Source organism: Elephantulus edwardii, unplaced genomic scaffold (genome assembly GCF_000299155.1).
Source record: "Elephantulus edwardii isolate Elephantulus edwardi_28Jun2011 unplaced genomic scaffold, EleEdw1.0 scaffold00027, whole genome shotgun sequence".
Lineage (NCBI taxonomy): Eukaryota > Metazoa > Chordata > Mammalia > Macroscelidea > Macroscelididae > Elephantulus > Elephantulus edwardii.
In genome coordinates, this window is record NW_006399777.1 from 14,219,350 (window position 1) to 14,238,716 (window position 19,367).

The 19,367-nt window shown below is 39.9% G+C and overlaps 1 protein-coding gene across 2 annotated transcripts in view; it reads left to right on the top strand.

Annotated features, from left to right (window-relative positions):
* Nucleotides 1-19,367, top strand: part of STAG1 (stromal antigen 1) — a 256,619-nt gene that overhangs the window by 83,830 nt on the left and 153,422 nt on the right. For both annotated transcript variants that reach the window (XM_006883361.1, XM_006883362.1), the window contains exon 4: nucleotides 101-197. In XM_006883361.1, the coding sequence (XP_006883423.1) occupies nucleotides 101-197 (97 nt within the window). The remainder of the gene's footprint in view (nucleotides 1-100; nucleotides 198-19,367) is intronic.

Below are 19,367 nucleotides of genomic sequence, written 5' to 3' on the forward strand. Positions count from 1 at the left end.
TCAAATAGACACACAAAAAAGCAAGAATAAACGTTTTTCAAATTATTTGCTATATTATAAAATTTTTTTTAAACTTTCCTCTTTTTTTTCCCCCCCACAGTCTGTGGTGGATGACTGGATTGAATCCTATAAACAAGACAGGGACATCGCACTTCTGGATTTAATCAACTTTTTTATCCAGTGTTCAGGATGTCGAGGTACAGAACGTTGGAATAACTAATGTCCATTAAGCTGCCTTCACCTGCCATTAGTCATATATAATTAGAATCTTTTCACTGATAAAAAAAAATGACTGTTGAGTTATTTAAATATACTCAGTTTTTGTTCTGGTTCAGTTTTGTGCTTATAAAATTAACCTTTGTATGTTTTTTTACTTCTATTTCATACATTCCGTGTTGCACTTATTAATGAATGTTGCAGCTGTTTCTTCTCAATTTGATTCTTGCCACATCAGCAAATGATGGTATTTCTTTGCGTGAAAACTTTCCTCAATCCCTGTCATTACTATAGACTCTAAGGAGTTGGCATTTCCCCAGCTGCATGTTGAGAGCCTTCCACCTTGAGGGCTCAGCTTCTAGTAAACAATATTCTTCCATTATGTACACGATTTTTCAAGACCTGTCATTTCAAAAATGGATGGCCAGTCCTTCTTAGTGTGTCTTAGTGTGGAGGTCCACTGAAACCTGTCTACTGTGAGGTACCCTACCATTATATTTTAAAAAAATGGTGGCATAAGGAAGGCAAACTGGCAGACAAGTGGTGAAAGTTGCCAGAAATTAAATGGAACACAGAAAATTGACACTCTAGGCATTAGTAAATTGAAGTGGACTAGTATTAGCCATTTCTAAACAGTGTATCAGATATTACGCTTTGCTGAAAATAATAATTTGAAGAGGTATTCATTGTAAAAAAAGAGCATTTCAAGATATGTTCTGAAGTACTCTTTTGACGGTATACTTTGCATTCACATATGAGGAAATCCTATTAATACAATTGTTACTCAAATCTATGCACCAACAAATGCCAAAGATGACAAAATTGAGGATTTCTACCAAATGTTACCATCTAAAATTGATTGAGCATGCAGTCAGAAGACATTAATAATAATTTGTGACTGGAATAGGCAAAATCTTGAATGACATAAAAATCATCAAAGAGGGATGGAATACACTGAGCCACTGTATCAAAAAGAACTGGTCAGCATTGAACCATTTCTGGAAGTAACAAATGATCAAGATTAAGTCATACTTAATTCCAGTGTTCCCTGAAGGTATTGACAAAAAACTTGGTTCCAGGATTTGATGGAATACCAGCTGACATGTTTGAACAAAAGGCGGAGCCCTGGACGTGCTCACCTAGTTAATGGCAGGAAATTTGCAAGACTGCTACCTGGGCATCTTCCTGGAAGTGATCCATACTTGTTCCCATTCCAAAAAAGATGATCCAGAGTGAACATGGCCGAGTATGGAAAGTAACAAATGACAACATTAATGTGATATACAAGTAAAATCTTACTGAAGATTGTTTAAGGATAACTGTTTAAGGGTAATTCAAGATGGATTCAGAAGAGGCCAAGGCACAAGGACTATCATTGCTGATTGATGTCACAGTGGGTCTTGGCCAAGAGTAGACCCTACCGTGAATATGTTTACTTGCATTTTATTCATTGTAGAAAAGCATTTAAATATGCGGTGGTGATTATGGCCAGCCTGGTTTAAAATCAGGAAAGGTATGCTTCATGCTTATATTCTTCCTCAGGACCTATTCAGTATGTATGCCTTTTCACTCTGTTGAGCAAACATTTTGAGAAGAATGTGGCATGAGGATTGGTAGAAAATGGACTCTTCAGTAATCAGCATTGGGCACATGACACCATCTTGTTCACAGAGAGTAAAGATCATTTCATGTACTTGCTGTAGAAGATCAAACATTGGAATGTTCAGTACGGGTGATGGTTCAGTGTCAAGTAAAGAAAAAATTCTGATCACTGAATCTTGGCATGATAGTTGACGAAAACCTGGAATTTGTCATGATAAAATTTTACATGGGTCCACAGTCAACACCTATGGTAGCAGCAGTCAAGAAAGTTAAAAGATTTGTGTTCGCTTGGGCAGCACATGTACTAAAAAAAAAAGGAGATCTAAAGATTTGTGTTTGCTTGGGCAGCACATATACTAAAAGAGACATCTGAAGATTTGGTTTAAAGTCTTTAAGTGTGCCTGATCCAAGCTATGAAATTTTCATTTGCTTCTTATGCTATGAAAGTTGGACAGTCAACAAGGAAGATCAGAGAACTGATGCTTTTGAATTGTGGTGTCTGAGAAAACTATTGAATAAATAAGAATTCCCAAAGGACAAATGAATCTGTCTTAGAGGAGGTACAACCAGAGTACTTCTTAGGGGAGCTGGGAAAAGCAGAGGGAAGACACTTAGGGAGGTGGGTTCACATGCTGGCTACCACAGTGAGCCTGACCGTGACAGTCAGTGTGAGAAGGTGCGGGATAGGGCAGAGTTCAGATCTGTTGTACATAGGATCACTGTGAATTGTAGATGAATCAGCACAACGTGACTCCCAACAACATGGTTTTTATTTATTCTATGGTTATTTATTTAATAACATTTCTAATTGAGAATGTAAGCTTTTATGTCCGGTAGGTGTAGCCTTAGTTGTGGATAGTCATTATTTTGTAAACTTTTCTGAACTGTTCCGTTGATTTTTATAAATTACTTGTAGTTAAAATAATATCATTAATATCACTTGCAAGCAAGATTCTGCTGAAAATTATTGAAAAACAACTGTAGCAGCATGTCAGTAGAGAACTGCTGGATGTGCAGGCTGGGTTTAGAAGAGGCCGTGGTACTAAGGATATTATAGTGAATGTCAGATGGATCTGAAAGCAGAGAGTACCAGAGGAATGTCTGTCTGTGTTTGATTGACTATGTAAAGGCATTTGACTGTGTGGATCACAATAAACTGTGGTTGACTCTGAGAAGAATGGGAATCCCAGAACATTTGATTGTGCTTATGCAGAACATATACTTGGACCAGGAGACTGTCGCCAGAACAGAGCAAGGTGGCATTGCATGGTTCAAAATTGGGGAAGATGTACACCAGGGATGTATTCTGTCTCCATGCCTTTTCAATCAGAACAGATTATCTGGGAGGCTGGCTGTATGAGGAGGAATGTGGCATCAGGATTGGAGGAAGATTCATCAACAACCTGCGTTATGCAGATGACACAACCCTGCTTGCTGAAACTGAGGAGGACCTGAAGCGCTTGCTTAGAAGGTCAAGGACTGGAAGCCTTCAATATGGATTGAAGCTCAACATCAAGAAAACAAAGATTCTCACCACTGGGCCAATTGGCAGCATCAAGATGGATGGTGAAGAGATTGAGATTGTTAACAGTTTTAATTTGCTTGGCTCCATAATCAACATTCTTGGTACCAGCAGCCAGGAAATCAATAGACGAATTGCATTGGGGAAGTAGGCTGTCAGGGACCTCTCCAGAGTACTGAAGAACATGACGTCAGCCAGGAGACTAATAATGGCCTGATAAACAGGCCATAGTCTTTGCATTTGCTTGCTCTGCATTGGAGAGTTGGGCAGTGACTAGGGATGATAGAGAAATGATGCCTTTGTGCTGTGTTGCTGGAGAAGAGTGTTGAATATACCATAGACTGCTAAAAGAACAGACAGGTTCTCCATGGAGAAGGAGAAACCCGACTGCTGCTTGGAGGCACGGATTCTGAAGCTTTATCTGACATATTTTGGACATACTACAAGAAGGGGCTGGTCCTTGGAGAGTGACACCATGCTTTGGAGGGTGGAAGGACAGCACAGGAGATGAAGACCCTCAATGAGATGAAGTACTTCAGCCACTGGGGCAATAGGGGTAGATGTGTCAGAGACAATAAGGTTGGCACAGGATACAGCAGGGTTTAGGGCTCTTGTACATAGGGTAGCTGTGAGTGGCAGGAGACTTGACAGCACGTAACAACAAAATAAAGTAATACAAGTGTCGAATTTAAATTCAGTTGCAAATCTACAAGATAATTGTTTCTCTATTCCACTAATTGCTGTAGAATCAAAATTGACTAATAGTTGATCCTCCTGCAGATTTTGAGGGGCTGTAAATTGCCCATCTTCTGCCACAGAACAGGTGGTAGATTAAAACTGCCAGATAGGTGCTTTTTTTTTTATTAGCAGCACCACTCCCAACCCACTATCCTGCCAGAACTCCCTACAAGATAATTTGTTCAGTTAAAGTGAAATTTTATTTTTATCCTATGATTATATTTCATTTAAGTATGTTGTTGTTTTTGTCATATGCCTTCAATTGTATTCAACCCATAGCTGACCCTCCAGCGGGTTTTCAGAGGCCGTTAATCACACGGAAGGAGATTTCCCATCCTTCATCCACAGAGCAGCTGTTGCATCTAAACTGCGTGCCTTTGGGATTGCAACACAACTTCTTGCCACTAGGTCACCAGAGCTCCCTAGTATATAAAAAATTTGAATGTGTGCTATTTGGATAGACTCACAAATAGGTAATTTTTAACATGTTAAATTGTTCTGCATTACAAGAACTCATGTGACTAATCATTATCATGGTTTCCAATTCTAAATAATGATCTTCAAAATTGTCATTGAGTACTTGATTCATACTGTCAAGGTTATTGATTGTTATTAACGCAGTTGCCAATGTTATTAGTGCAGTTTCTGCTAAACTAAACACAGTCTTAAACCATATAATCCTTTAGCTATTCTTAGGTCTCTACTCAGTTGAATTGAAAATTTTCATTCACACAGAAACCTGTGTATGAATGTTCTTAAGACACTCTGATGATGTTGTCTCTAGGGAGTTGTGGTGCTAGCTCAAAGGCCACACTTCCCTGACAGATCAAATAAGCCAACTGTCTCCTCTCATGTCGCTTTCTGGCTCAAAAACACAAAGGAGAATTAGCTATGGGTTTCAACCAAGTCAGTGTCAATGAGAAAGAGATGATTCATCTTAGTAGTCTTATTCATAGTAGCCAAAACCGGCAATCAATAAGTTGGGAAAATGAATAAAATATGGAAAATTTATACAATGAAATACTACTCATTTATCAAAAATAATAGGAAAAAAAGAAAATGAAGATTAAATAAAATCGTCTTGGAAGCATTTAAATAATGACTCTGAAGTATAAAAAAGTTTTTTAAGAAGTCTGACTATCCACAGATGAACACTTAAAATAAATGGGGAAATTTTTGTGAAATTACTCAACCTTTTTGTCACTATTATGCTCACGACCTATAAAGTATCAATTGCAGCTAGTATCTAATTGCTAATAACACACCATTTACTCTTACCTTTTTTTCATCTATTTCTTCCTGGTGGTAGTGGCTGTTCAATAAAAAGGATGTAATATAAAAAAAATAATGTACTATCAAGTCACAGAAGACATTGGTAAGAACATAATTGTTAAAATATGAAATTTCACTGAACAGTTAGAGGACAGGATATTGACTTCAGTGCAAGTGAATGGTGGCTGTAAGACAGAAGGGTGAAAAGAACCATGTAAACACTATAGTTCTTAAAACTTTCTCACAAGGATTTGGGCTGCTAATTCTGAAATAACTATACATTCATACTAGAAATGAATCAATAAAATAAATCAATATTGAATTATTGCATCCTGGTTTCTTACTACTGGACACTTAAAGATTAGCAAGGAGGAGTTGTTTAAGGAACAGGTGCAGGATGGGTGGCCGAGTCTGACTTCAACCTGCTTCCTAAAGGTGAACCAACTGACCCCATCTATACTATTCATAGTACTGTATAAATAACTATATGGTCAAAAATGCCACCACATGCTCCTGCACCTGTTTTACAGTCAGTGGGTCCAGGCTGTGTTGCCACTTGCCTCATAGACTGGACTCACATTGTAGGTTTATTAGGGAAACAGAGTGAGGAGTGGGAGAGGCACATCATATCCCACAGTACAAGTCCAGGTTTGGCCCAGCATTCCCAGGCCAGATTATCAAGGCACTGTTCTTCGATGAGTGGAAGTCCAGTTTCAGTAGGTTCAGTTCAGCAGCACAAATGCAAAAAGCCTGTAGTTTCCCCAGTCATCCAGCAAACTTTTATCTCAGGGTGGTTACAAGTCAGCTTTTCTTTCAGTCTTTCAGCAAGCAAAACTTTTAACTATAGCTCCATCTCCGGGTTCCTCTAGTTTATTACATTGTAGCCGTCTCTTCACAGTAGTGCCAAGCCTCTTCACTCTCTCTCCACCAGTTTTTCAGAGTGTGGAAAGCACTCACTTAAATTGGACCCATAGCTGTTTATAATTTGCATGACCACAGGTCCAGAGTTAAGGTAGCTGGAAACCATGCCCCCAAAGGAGCTATTGCAATGGATAGAAAAACCAATTTTCAGGGTTTCTGATACCACAGAGGACTAGAATAATTCATGTGGTAATGTAGTTGAGGAAGTTGATACAGCTTCATATAGTACCTTGGTAGGTACAGAACCCTCTTGTAGTGGATGATTTGGCATTTGCGACCTGGTTCTAAAAGTCACCCCAGATCTGTTACCAATATGCGTACCTGAATGAGAGATCAGCTGGGGGCCAGATCAGGAGGGGAAGTGAGACCAGTAAAAGACAGGCTCTCTGAATCTTCCAGGGTTAGAGAATGTATGTAAACGTTCTTCCAGAGGAAGGTGAATGGAGAAACAGTTCTTTCCCCTAATCCTGATGTCAGGGTGAAGTTGTCAACATGGGAATACGGTTAAAAACTTCATCAGAAAGAACCAGCAGTCATGTTAGAATGTTTCTTGTTTGTCATAGAGTTAGAATAGCTGACCCTCCACCAGGTTTTTAGAGGCAGTAAATCTCACAGGAAGAAATTGCCCATCCTTCTCCCGCAGAGCAGCTGGTAGGTTTGAACCGAGTGTCTTTGGGATTGTAGCACAGCTGCTTATCACTAGGCTACTTGAGCTTTCTTAGGACATAACTAGCACTGGGGAAAAAAGCAGTCGCCAGGATAAGCAGAAACAGGTAGTGAAACGGAGGACTCGAATGTGGTTACTACTGAGAGAACGCCGTGTAATAGCACTGGACTGGGTTAGGCAGAAATCTCTGCTAAGAGATCCAGAGGTGTCAGCAGAAATCTCACTCTTGGTACACTGCTCCCAACCCCCTCCCAAGCCGCAAAGGAGTCTGAAAAAGGGTTTAGTGTGGGCTGCCCATGACAGAACAAACAAAAGCAGTCATGCTTGCACCTAGCTTGTAACATGAATTATGTGCTTGAACCAGCCAGACCTGCAGGTGTGCCCACCCAGCCATGCACGAGCCACTTCTTACTTTCTATGTTGCTATTTTAGAGACCACCGTGATTTTTATTTTTTGCTGTTTACTTTCCATTTGCTAACACTCTGTAAGCATCCTGGATATTCTGACTGAACTGATTATTTACTCAATTCTGATCTCCTTCCTGTTGAGCCAGAACTGACTCCGAGCTGACCCTCCATTGGGTCACTGAGACTGTAAATCATTGGGAGTAGACTGCCCATCTGCGTCCCAGGGAGCCACTAGGGGGTTCTGCATGCCAGAGTCTTCGGTTTAGCCGCGTAAGCACATCTCCCTGGGACTAGACCACGATATTTCCCTCCCTTAACTGTGAGCCATCAGAGAAACACAACCTTGGTAATGCGCTGTGTACATTAAATGTGCTTCTGGAAACTGCCAAGGCTATTATTAAAAGCAACCTAATTTGAGAACCGCGTTCAATCTAGAAGAGCTAGAGGAGCTCTGGGGGGATGGTCTGCTGAGAACTGCCCTGCTACACCAAAGGCCATGCCTGGCTGGAGTCCACCAGCAGCTCCCTGGTAGACAGTCTGCTCCCTTGTGATTTATAGCTTTAAAAACCCGCATGAAGGCCAGCCAAGTGTTGGTTCCAGTTGGATGGTAATGAGTGAGTGAGAAAGTCTAAGGAAGCATGACAGCTAAATGTAAGATGATTTGGGATGGAATTCTGCAACACAGTGAGAACATTATATAAAAGCTACAGAACTCTAAAGGGAGGACTAATGCAAGTTTTTAAACCTCATTTTTAAAAATTCCGTAACTATTCTGAAATTTCATTTTATTGCTCAAAATAGGAACTGTTACAATCTGTACTTCTTAAATTATTTTGCCAACAAGATACAAGTTTGTTTATTCTAATAGCATAAAATCCCAGCATTCTGGAGCTGATAATTCTCTGAAAACATTTGGGATGGGGACGCACCTTGGTCATTGGAAGAGGTTCCCTGTGAAAACTTGTCCGATTGCTCAAAGAAGTGGTAGTCAGTTGTGCAGAGGTCTCCTGAATATGCTTAGTGAAGCAGTTTGATAGCCGACTTCCTTGGACTTGTGGAGGATAGTTTGTGCAATGTGTGTCTAGCAATGTGCAGATTAGACCGTATCTGTTTACCAATGCTGATGGAAATGTTAATTTTGCTGCTATTTTGACAGTTGCATTGTAGTACTTTTCTGCTGGAGTGATTTCACCAGAATTTAAGAAGTAGTTATGGATTCCTTTAGATGCAGTCCATCAAATGGCCACTTTGACCATCTTTTGAACTAAGCTGATTTTTCGACTGTGTACTTCACCTTGACCTAACCACTGCACTGAACATTTCCAGTGGTTACATGTTACAGTGAGCCACGTGCTTTGATTTCTGTTCACTTCCTTTGGTACCATTTGTTGAGCATCTTCATGTTTCCGGTTTGCTCCAAATGACAAGCGACTACAGCATGATGGACCTGGAGTTTTTCTTCAACTTCTTAGGTAGTTCTGAGGGGATTAACTTTGATTATCACCCTCAGCTTGTCACTTGTTAACTTTTAAAGCCAGTCTGTAACTTTATCTTCAAGTTCAAATTTACCACAATGGAAACTTTGAAACCAGTGTTGCACCATGCTTCCATTGACACTTTGCTCTCTGCAAACTGCATTACTATTTCCAACCGTTTGTGCTGCATTGTAGCCTAGTTTGAATTCGTAAAAGTAGATTTGTTGAGAATCTTGTTTTGACATCATATGGTCTATATGCTTAAATGCAACTTGTACTTAAAATCAACTGCACAAAAAGTGATTATAAAACAAGTTTTACAATTATATATAACTTTTTTTTTTACTTTGTGTGTGTGTACTGTCAAATCTGATATGACTAGTACAGGAGGAGATTGTCCCTCTTTCTCCACCAAAGCATCTGGTGGATTTGAACTGCGTACCTCTGGGATTGCAGTTCAGCTATATATAACATTTAATATTTTTGTGATAAAATCTATTCTAAAATGAATACATATAAAACAACCAAAATACTGAGTTATATTTTCTTCATCTAAAAAACCTGGGGGTAGGTGTGTCAGATAATAAGGTTGCCACAGGATAGAGCAGGTTTTAGAGCTCTTGTATGTAGGATTGCTATGAGTCGCAAGCGACTTGATGGCATATTACAAGAATCAAGACAGATTTCACTATGAAAAATCTGCTGTCAGGAAACTCTTCAGAGTACCGAGAAGCAACAATGACAGTCTAGAGACTAAGGTATGCCTAATCTGAGCCGTGGTCTTTGTAATTAATTGCTATGCATCAGAGGGCTGGACAGTGACTAAGGATGACAAAAAGAATCAATGCCTTTGATTTGTGGTGCTGGAGAAGAGTCATGGACATACCATAGACCACGAAGAAAACAAATAGGTCTGTCTTGGAGAGGGTGAAATCAAGTTTCTCCTTGAAGGCTTGGAGTTTGAAGCTTTGTCTCACATACATTGGGCACATGACCAGGAGAGGCCAATCCTTGGAGGGGGGCTCAGAAAGATGGAGGGACAGCACAGGAGAGGAAGACCCCAGAGAAGATGGATTGGTACAATAACTGGGGCAATGGGGCTTAGTGTGTGGGAGTCAGTGAGACTGGCAGAGATAGAGGGACAACGTAGGAGAGGAAGACCGCCTGAGGAGATGGATTGGTAGAGTAACTGGGGCAGTGGGGGTTGGTGTGAGAGAGTCAATGAGACTGGCTCAGGATAGGGCAAGCTTAGGAGCTATTGTACATAGGGTTAACATAGGGTTACCAGTAGTCTCAGGTGACTTGACAACACATAACAACAAAGTTTTAACCAATGTATCATACTCTTAGATATTAATTAACAGAGGATGTTATATATTTTTCTATATATAATTATAATAAATTATATATATATATATATAAAATTTGTAACTTTTTGATAAATCCAAAACAAAACCCACTGCTATTGAGTCAGTTCTGCTGTTGAGTCAATTCTATTTCATAGTAACCCTAGAGGATTTTCTCCAGAGGATTTCCAAAAATGTAAATCTTTACAGAAGCAGAAAATCTCTTGTTATGCTGTTTAATTTGAACCCCTAACTTTGATATTAGGAACAAAATCACTATTTCATCAAAATTCCATCCAAAATTTTAAAAGCATAATTTTTAAAAAGTACTACGGGAATTGTGACATTGGCCATGTGTACTGAATAACATGTTTTTCTTGAAGAAAGTGCTACCACTCTGTTTTTATAGGCAAGAATAGTGAAAGTTCATCTCTCATACTTTGTGCATATTATCAGGAGAGGCAAGTCTGTGGAAAGAAATGACATGCTCCGAAAGGTGAAGATTGCGAGAAAGATAGGAAGACCCCAAATAAGGTGAATTGACACAGTGTCTTTAATAATATGCTTGAACACACAAATCATATGACCTTATGATCATAAGGATGGTTCAGGATCTGGCAGGATTCAGATTGGTTCATAAGGGTGCTATCAATTGTAATCCGATCTTTGGCACTTTAACAATAACATTAGCATCAAGCATTTAGTGTTAGGAAATTTTTTTTCCTTGCTTTTACTAGTCTAAACCAGTCATCGTTTTTTAAACAAAAAAACTGATGTCATAAATAAAAATTGTGACGTGGAACTCATTGATACTTGTATTTTGTGCTCATTGACACTGAAAAAAACATTGACCCCTACTTTTCAAATTCCGTAGGGACATCCAGGTGACCTAGAGTCCTGTAGGCATGCTGGGTTACTTGTTGGACTGCTAACCAAAAGGTGAGCAATTTAGAATTCACCACATGCTGTGCAGATGAGGCCTTTACAGCCTCCAAAACTCAAAGAAGCGTCACCAGGAGTCAGAACCAAATTGATGATAGTGGGGTAGTTCTCCTTTGGTTATAGGCAGTAACGAGCGCAGGTGCTGCACTGGCTGATAACTAATATTACTGCTTTGAATCCTTAGAAAAAAGATGTGATCACCTACTTCTGTAAATATTTACAGCCTTGAAAGGCTCTGGAATCCACCTTGCCCTTTACGGTCACTGTTACTGTCATGTGGTGGAAAACTGATTCACAGCTGACCCTCCAGCAGATAGTCAGAAGCTGTAAATTGCACTTGAAGAAATTGCCTGTCTTTCTCATCAACTGTTCTTGAATTCAAACCTCTTACCTTTAGGTTGACAGCACCATTCATTACCACTAAGCCACCAGAGTTCCCTAAGATCTCTTGAGTCTGAATTGAGCTCAAGATACTGGATGTTTAGTAAATTAGAAGAAGGATTTGGTCCCTTAAATGTATTTTGAAGACATTTGTTTCTGTTGCATTGTAAACTTTTCCATATTCAATTGAAAGCTGACTCTCCTTTGTCTGTTTTACTCATTGCCCTGTTTGTTAGAGTGGAAAAGGTATTCCACATTTCTTCTCTGTAAATGGCAAATTCTTTTTTTTCTTTTCTCTGCCTTGCTGAAATCATTAGCAGTTTTCTAAAGTTTTCTTTTTTTCCTAATCATATTCTTAGCTTGGAAGCAGGAGTGGCATCCAAAATAGCTTGCTTCCACAGACTCTGCGAGCTTGGAGAAACAATGAAGGTTATACAAGTGTTCAGGTCTTTCGTTCATAGAGTCACTGAGTCGTCTACAACTCAACAGCACTTAACAACAATCAAATTCTTTCTTCTTTCTCTTTTAAGTTGCTTTAGATTCATATTCTTTTCTATTTTTCTTTTCCATTTTTAAATTTGAGTAAAAGTAAATTATATTCATTTTCACTCAACTTATTTCCATTCAGTTCTTTATGTACTTGTTTTCATTATGAACAAAAGCTGAATAAGAAAAGAGAACAACCCAACATTGTTCAGGATTTTTTTTTTTAGTTACAAGGGAACAGTGGGAATGCAAAGATTATAATTGTGATCCCTGCCAGACTTTTCTCTAATACATAGCTGGATGGAGACAATAAGATAATATTTCCAGGTTCTAAACCAACCCTGATTTTGTCAAGTTCTGACACAATAGTGCCCCTCCTCCAAACTTACAAGACTGGAAATTGTCTGTCAATGGAGCAAGAGTAGCATAGGGATGGCCTTATGTAACTGTTGCTAACTCCAGAAGGGGGAACAGCCTCATCAACATCTACACAGAACTCCAATTCCCAGGAGGTCAAACATGGCCCCATGGTCCCGCACCTCTTTCTGCTCGTTCCTTTATCTTCTTTCTTCTTTACTGGATTTAGAATCTATTGGCAATAGCTCACAGGGCACATGGAACCATGCTCATGATTATGTGGTTTATTACAGAAGTTCATAAAATACAACTTCAGGTAGCAGCTGGGTATAATTTCTCAGTGATGACAGCTTCCAGAACGTGCCCACAGGCCCTTCAGCCTCCTGGCTTTCGGCCAGCATTACATAGCTCTTAGTCCTGCCAATTATGGCTCTCCCCACCCTCCAACAAACTTGGGCTCCTGCCTCAGGTTCTGTGCAGTAGCTTCCCAGAGGTCAGCTCTGTCTCATGTTGGGTTTCTGGTTCTCTACTGCTGCTGTTCCTGCTCTGCTGTAGGTTTGGCTGGCACAGAATCTCTGGCATCAAAAGGCACACACTACATTCCTGCTGCTTTGCTGGTGGTGAGATTCTTAAAATCTGCTGCTATAGGTAGTGGTGAGGCTGGCTAGTCCCCTTGTGGTTAGGCTCACACACCCTATTCCTATGTCCCCACTTATCCACATGGTAAAGTCAGGGGCTAGCAAAACAGTTGCTGGGGTTAGTTTTTTCCTACTAGTTTATTTACAAAACTGGGGGGCGGAAATTATTTCTTTTTCCCTCACCCACCCACCCACCCATCAAATTGTACAACCCCGTGATTAACCCCTCTTCCCCCTGCATATCCACATCCCTCTGCTTCCAGCCTCTCCCACCCCTCCTGGATCCTTCTACTCATTCTACAATAACGGTCTTATACAGTATTTATCCTTGTGGGACTCAGTTCACTCAGCATAATGCTCTCCAGTCCCTCCCAAGTTAGGCAATAATTTACAAAGTTATTGCTCCTATGTGCTTCATAGTATTTCATTGTGCGAATGTACCCTAATTTTTCAATTCGTTCATTTGTGGTTGGACATTTGGGCTGTTCCCATGTTCTTGCGATGGTAAATAATGCTGCTATGAACATTGGTGTACAAATCTCAGTTTGTGCCTCAGTTCTCATAGTCTCAGGTTATATTCCAAATAGTAGAATAGCTGGGTCATATGGAATTTCTATGTTCAGCTTTTTGAGAAAGCTCCAAACTACCTTCCAGAGTGGTTGCACCATTTTACAATCCCACTAACAATGTATGAGTTCCTTTCTCACCACATCCTGTCCAACATCTATTACTTGCTCCCTGTTATGCCACTCTTACTAGAGTGAGATGGTACCTCATTGTGGTTTTGATTTGCATCTCTCTTATTGCCCGTGATTTGGAGCATTTCTTCATGTGTCTGTTTGCCATTCTAATATCTTCCTCTGTGAAAATTCTTTCCATGTCTTTTGCCCATTTTGTAATTGCGTTATCAGTCTTTTTCTTGTGGAGGCCCAGGAGTATTTTGTAAACTTTCGTTATAAGACTCTTGTCTGAGATGTTATTACCAAATGTTTGTTCCCAGTCTGTAGGTGAAAAGAAAACCTATAGGAAACCAGTTTTGAACAATAAATTTTTGGCACTGCACCACCCATCTTTCTCCTGTGGATGGAGCAGTTAGTCTTGTGTTTGGCAGTCCAATAAGTTACACACTGTTTCATTAAGCCTACTTATTTCCAGGCTGTTACCATCAAGGAAGGACTGTCTCATAGCTGACTCTTGAGGGTTTTCAGAGACAGCACATCACATGGGAGATTACCTGTCTTTTCTCCTGCCGAGTAGCTGTTGGATTCAAACCACGTGCCTCCTGCTGGCTGTGCAACAGAGAACATACTGGTTGGACTTGCAGAGATTGCTTGTAGGGAGTTTCGCTGCTTAGCAAAGGTGGTGTATCAATTAGGCTATAGGTTCCATGGGAGAAAGATCAACTTTTTACTCAGATAAATGGTACACTTTTACAGGAACTAATATATTCAGCAGATACTTTCAACGGAATAGATAAATTGATAGGATACACATGGAAAGACTGCAAGAATCAGTAGGTTATCAGTGTGAGGGAGTAGTATCAATAGACTTCTCTGACCTCATTGGAGGAGTGTATAACTGCCAAGTAAGGGTATAGGCTCTCTTTGGAACAGTCATGGTAGTAGCAGAAAGACCTTTTTTTTTAAAAAAAAAAAAAAAAGCTTGAGGGGAGCTCTGGTAGCCTAGTGGCAAGAAGCTGCACTGCAGTCTGAGAGGAGAGTGGTTCGAATCCACCAGATGCTCTGCTGGAGAAGGAGGAACAATCTCCTGTACCAGTCAGATCCAGTTTGATGGTGTACACACACATACACACACACACACACACACACACACACACACAGAAGCTTGAGTATTAAGATTCTCTTCATTTTGAACATTAGGGCTTTGAACCTCTTTCCTTGATGACAGTAGATGGAGGGAGTGATGCCTTTGAGTGGTGGTTTTGGAATACTGATTATTCCATGGACTGCCAAAAGAATATACAGGCATGTGTCTTGGAGAGAGCAGCCAGCATGCTCCTTAGAGGTGTGAATGGAGAAACATTACCTCACGTCCATTGGGCATGTTGTTGTCATTGTTCAGTACTGCTGAGCCACAGGAACTGACGCTCCACAGGTGTTCCAAGTAGTTAGTCACACAGGAGGAACTTGCCCAGCTTTCTCCTGCAGAGACCTGGTGTATTCAAATCGTAATCCCTTGGGTTATCTGGGCAGTTCTTCACTGCTAAGACTCCAGTGCTCTCTTGTCCATGTTAAATGGGGCTCTTTCTTGAAAATGGATATAAAGCTTGGGTCAGTAGAGGAGCAGAGAAAGAGAAGAAGATCCTCAACTAGGTGAACTGAGACATGAATGAGGTGACTGACCGACTACAGCAATGGACTCAAGTATGTCAGAGATTCAGGGTGGCACAGGATGGCACCAGGTTCATGAGGCCACTTAGGAGTTGTTCTTGACTTGATCACACCTCAACAACAGTAGTAGTAATTAGTTATACCTGGTGGCACTCATAACGAACCCGTGTGTGCGCACAGATTAGAACTACTTGGTAGCATTTTCAAGACTGACTTTTCAGAAAAACATAACCAGGCCTATCTTCTAGGCATCTATGAGTGGATTTGAATATTGTCTTTCTAGGCTATTAGTCAAGTACTTGGTTAGCCATTTGCACCACCAAGGGGCACTTTTGTATGGGGTGATTCCCTTTGACCTTATTGGGGAGGGTGGAGTATATGTTTGGGGAGAAGGTTGGTTAGAATTTGTTCCGTTTTTTTTTTTTTTCTTCAGTTTTCCCCATGTTTCTTTTAATGTTGTTTCTCTCATCCCTCCCATATTTCTTTTAATGCTATTACCTCTCTCATTTTATTCGGTTAAATTAATGTGTGAGATGGCCCTTCCTTTATGAACTAACAACTCTTCTGTTGAAAATACTGTTAAAGCACTTTTGTATGTGAAAGCTGTCATACTACTTTTGAAAATAGAAGTGATCTTTGTTCATACTGAAATTTAACAGCATTTCAATAAAAATATAAGACACTTTTTGGTCTGCCCCAAAAGCTGTGTAAGTTTGTAGTAAATCTTTACTTTCTCATATTGCTCTTGGACACATAACCATCTTCACATCCCAGATAACCAGTGATACCCTTTCTGTTGCTGTAACTTACTGTATTCTAGAATTTCATATACATAGGAACTTACAATATGTTCTTTTTTGGTGAAACTTTTTTTGGTAACATAGTTCAATGTCTAGGAACATCATCCATGTGTTTTGCAGGCCTGTTCGTTTTCTATTTCTATGTAACAAACCTTGTATCCTGTTGACTTCTATGAGCATTAACCATTAACTTCTCTCACTAACAGTTTCTGAGTCACGAATCTGAAGGCACCTTAATTTGAGCGTTTCTGGTTTAAGGTCCCTAGAAGGTTGAAGCTAGGGCTGTTTTGCTAGGGTTGTAGTTAATCTTTTTAAGAAAATATTTATTTGTCATTGTTGCACATTTTCTTCCCTCCATCACCAGCTCACCCTGCACTGCACCCCTTGTTCCAGATTATTGTCATACATATAATGCCCAATCATATATTCCTTTCAGACTGTTCTTTCCCCCATCTGTTCTAATGTAGTGTTCGTTGTCTATGCACACTTTACCCATCCCCCCCCCATGTCAGTCTTATTTTATACTGGCTGTGTTATGTAGTGTTTGTCATTTTGTGACTGAGCTACTTCAGTCAGTATAATGTCTTCCAACCTCCCCCAGGTTGTATAAGGTTTTATGAGATCTTTGTTTTTCAGTTCTGTGTACTATCCCATTGTGTGAATGTACCATTGTTTTTCTATCCATTCACTTGATAGGCACTTGGATTGCTTCTCTCTCTCTGATGTTGTGAGATAACACAACCATAAACGTAGTTGTGCAAGGGCTGTAGTTTTCTTGAGACGCCTTAGTGATAACAGTGGTTAAGTATTTGTCTGCTACCCAAAATGTGCTGGTTTGAATCCATCCTCCTACTCTGAAGAAGACTTGATGATCTCCTTCCATAAAAACTGCAGTGAAGAAAACCCTGTGTGAGCACTTCTTGTCTCCCCCCGAGCATTGTGTTTTGAGTAGGAATCAACATGATGGCACCCGACTTAAGTGTTTTGTGGTCGGCCTGCAGAAGATCTTACTGACTGTGACTTTCAGTGACTTTTGTTCCATATACTGTTTGAAGATCTTCACAGTAGGACACACTGTTTTCCCACAGAGCAGGTTATCCATGCTCTCTCCATGTCCCAAGTAGTCACTTGACTCTGTTCTCTTTGTTAGATAAAAATCACTGGGTCAGCCTATGCCCAGTCGGAGGGTCATAAACCCTTAAATGTTAGAGGTAGTCATTGAGAAATAGGAACATCTTGGAGGCTAGCTGCCGAAGACTTTAATTTTAAAGTGGCCAAAATTTCATTTGAAAATTATACATATTGATAATTCTCTTCATGACTGTTGTTATTGTGGGCCATAAAGTAAGAACGCACTCAGAGCTGACCCTCACGTAGGTTTTCAGAGACAATAAATTTCCCAGGACGAGATTGCCCATTTTCTTCCCACAGAGCAGCCAGTAGATTTAAACCAGGGTTTAGTTTGACAGCTAAGTTTCTTACCACTAGGCCACCAATGAAAAATCTAGAGCAAATTAAATATTATTGAACTTTGAAATAGGTTATTTCATTTTTTCTAAATTCCCTGGAGAAATTACTAGAAACACAGTAAGATGTTCACTGTATGTATCCTAATTTGAATTTCTAGCAAGTGGGATGTCATAAGAAATAAATTATGTCATTATGAATTTCTGTCATTTCTACAGGATCTTTTAGCATAATCCATCTTCTTTTTATACTTCTGCATTAATAAAGATTTTGCCCATGGAATCCTTGAGGGTTGCATTTCAAGGATTGAATTTGTTCTTCAGGTTTTTCACCTTGAGTAATGATAACTGTTTTCTTCCAATTCCAGCCCCTCATATAGTTTCTTATAAAACTTTGGTTTGTCTTCTCAAGCTTCCCTTTGAAATGCTCTGTTCAGCTCACTTAACTCAGCCCTCTATGCCCTTATCTTTGCATTTTGGAGATGAGGATGTTACAGGCTAGGGTAAGGTTCATAGCTGTTGTTCATAGGGTCGGTTTGAGTTGTAGTCAGCTTGATGACATCTAACACAACAACTTAGGGTAGTGTTCCTTTGACTCTGCTACATGTATAGTTAGATTAATAAGGAAATACTACTTTTTATATTAGGTTAAATTGGTATCTCACTAGTTTGAAGTACGACCTTTTATTATTCTGTATAGTTCCACACTTGTCTTAACTGTTACTTTGGTAAAATCACTAGGAAATGTAGGAATTTGTATGTAGTTATTTGTGTCATTAACTATATCATATGCTGTTTATGGCTCGTATTAAATGATTACTGTATATATAAAAAGCCTTTTTAAAAATTTCAAGGCAGAGAGGTTATATGTTCTGATGTGTAGATGATGTTCTTGTTATGTGCCTTCAGGTCGCTTGCGACTTCGCACCGTCTCCGATACACCCATCCCAATTACCCCAGTCACTGAATCAATCCACCTCATAGTGGGTCTTCCCCTCCTGCGCTGTCCCTCCACCCTACCAAGCATGATGTCCCTCTCCAAGGGTCCCTCCTTACAACTTGTCCAAAGTATGTTAGACGGAGCCTCAGAATCCATGCTTCCAAGGAGCCGCCCGTTTGACCCTTTCCAGGATGAATCTGTTTGTTTTCCTAGCAGTCCATGATAACTCTCAATACTCTTCTCCAGCACCACAGCTCAAAGGCATCAATTCTCCTTCTGTCCTCCTTAGTCATTATCCAACTGTCTGATGCATAGCAAGTGATTGTAAAGATGTGTAGATAGCATTGCAAAATTTTATAAAGGATAAAATTGCATTGCTAAAGATTAATCTCTTACTAATAGTCACAGAATGCACCTTTGAAATCCTGCATATTGGTTACTTAAATTCTCAGTTAAAGCCATATTTTGTGAGATACATTTCATTGTTGTGTGAACAACAACTGGGTGAAGCTGCTGGACTCTATAAGGTGGGCTTTGTTGTTGTGGTTGAGGGTCAGTGTGGAATGTTTGGTTGGTTTTTATTTAAGCCTCTTATTTAGAGTCAACAAGACCTCCTGGAGGGCCCTTCTATTTAAAAGTTGGCCTCCAGCGATTATATTTTAATCCCTTGTTACTATATTTTGGAGGAACATCTTTCTAAATCGTACAGCACTTTTGTCAATTTGCTGTGCTGAAGTAGTCTGGATTTGCTGTGACACTTGTGCCTAGGGGTTTCAAATGCCATAATGGAACAACTCTGCCAGAGGTGTGCCAAACACCATAATGACTATCCATCATGG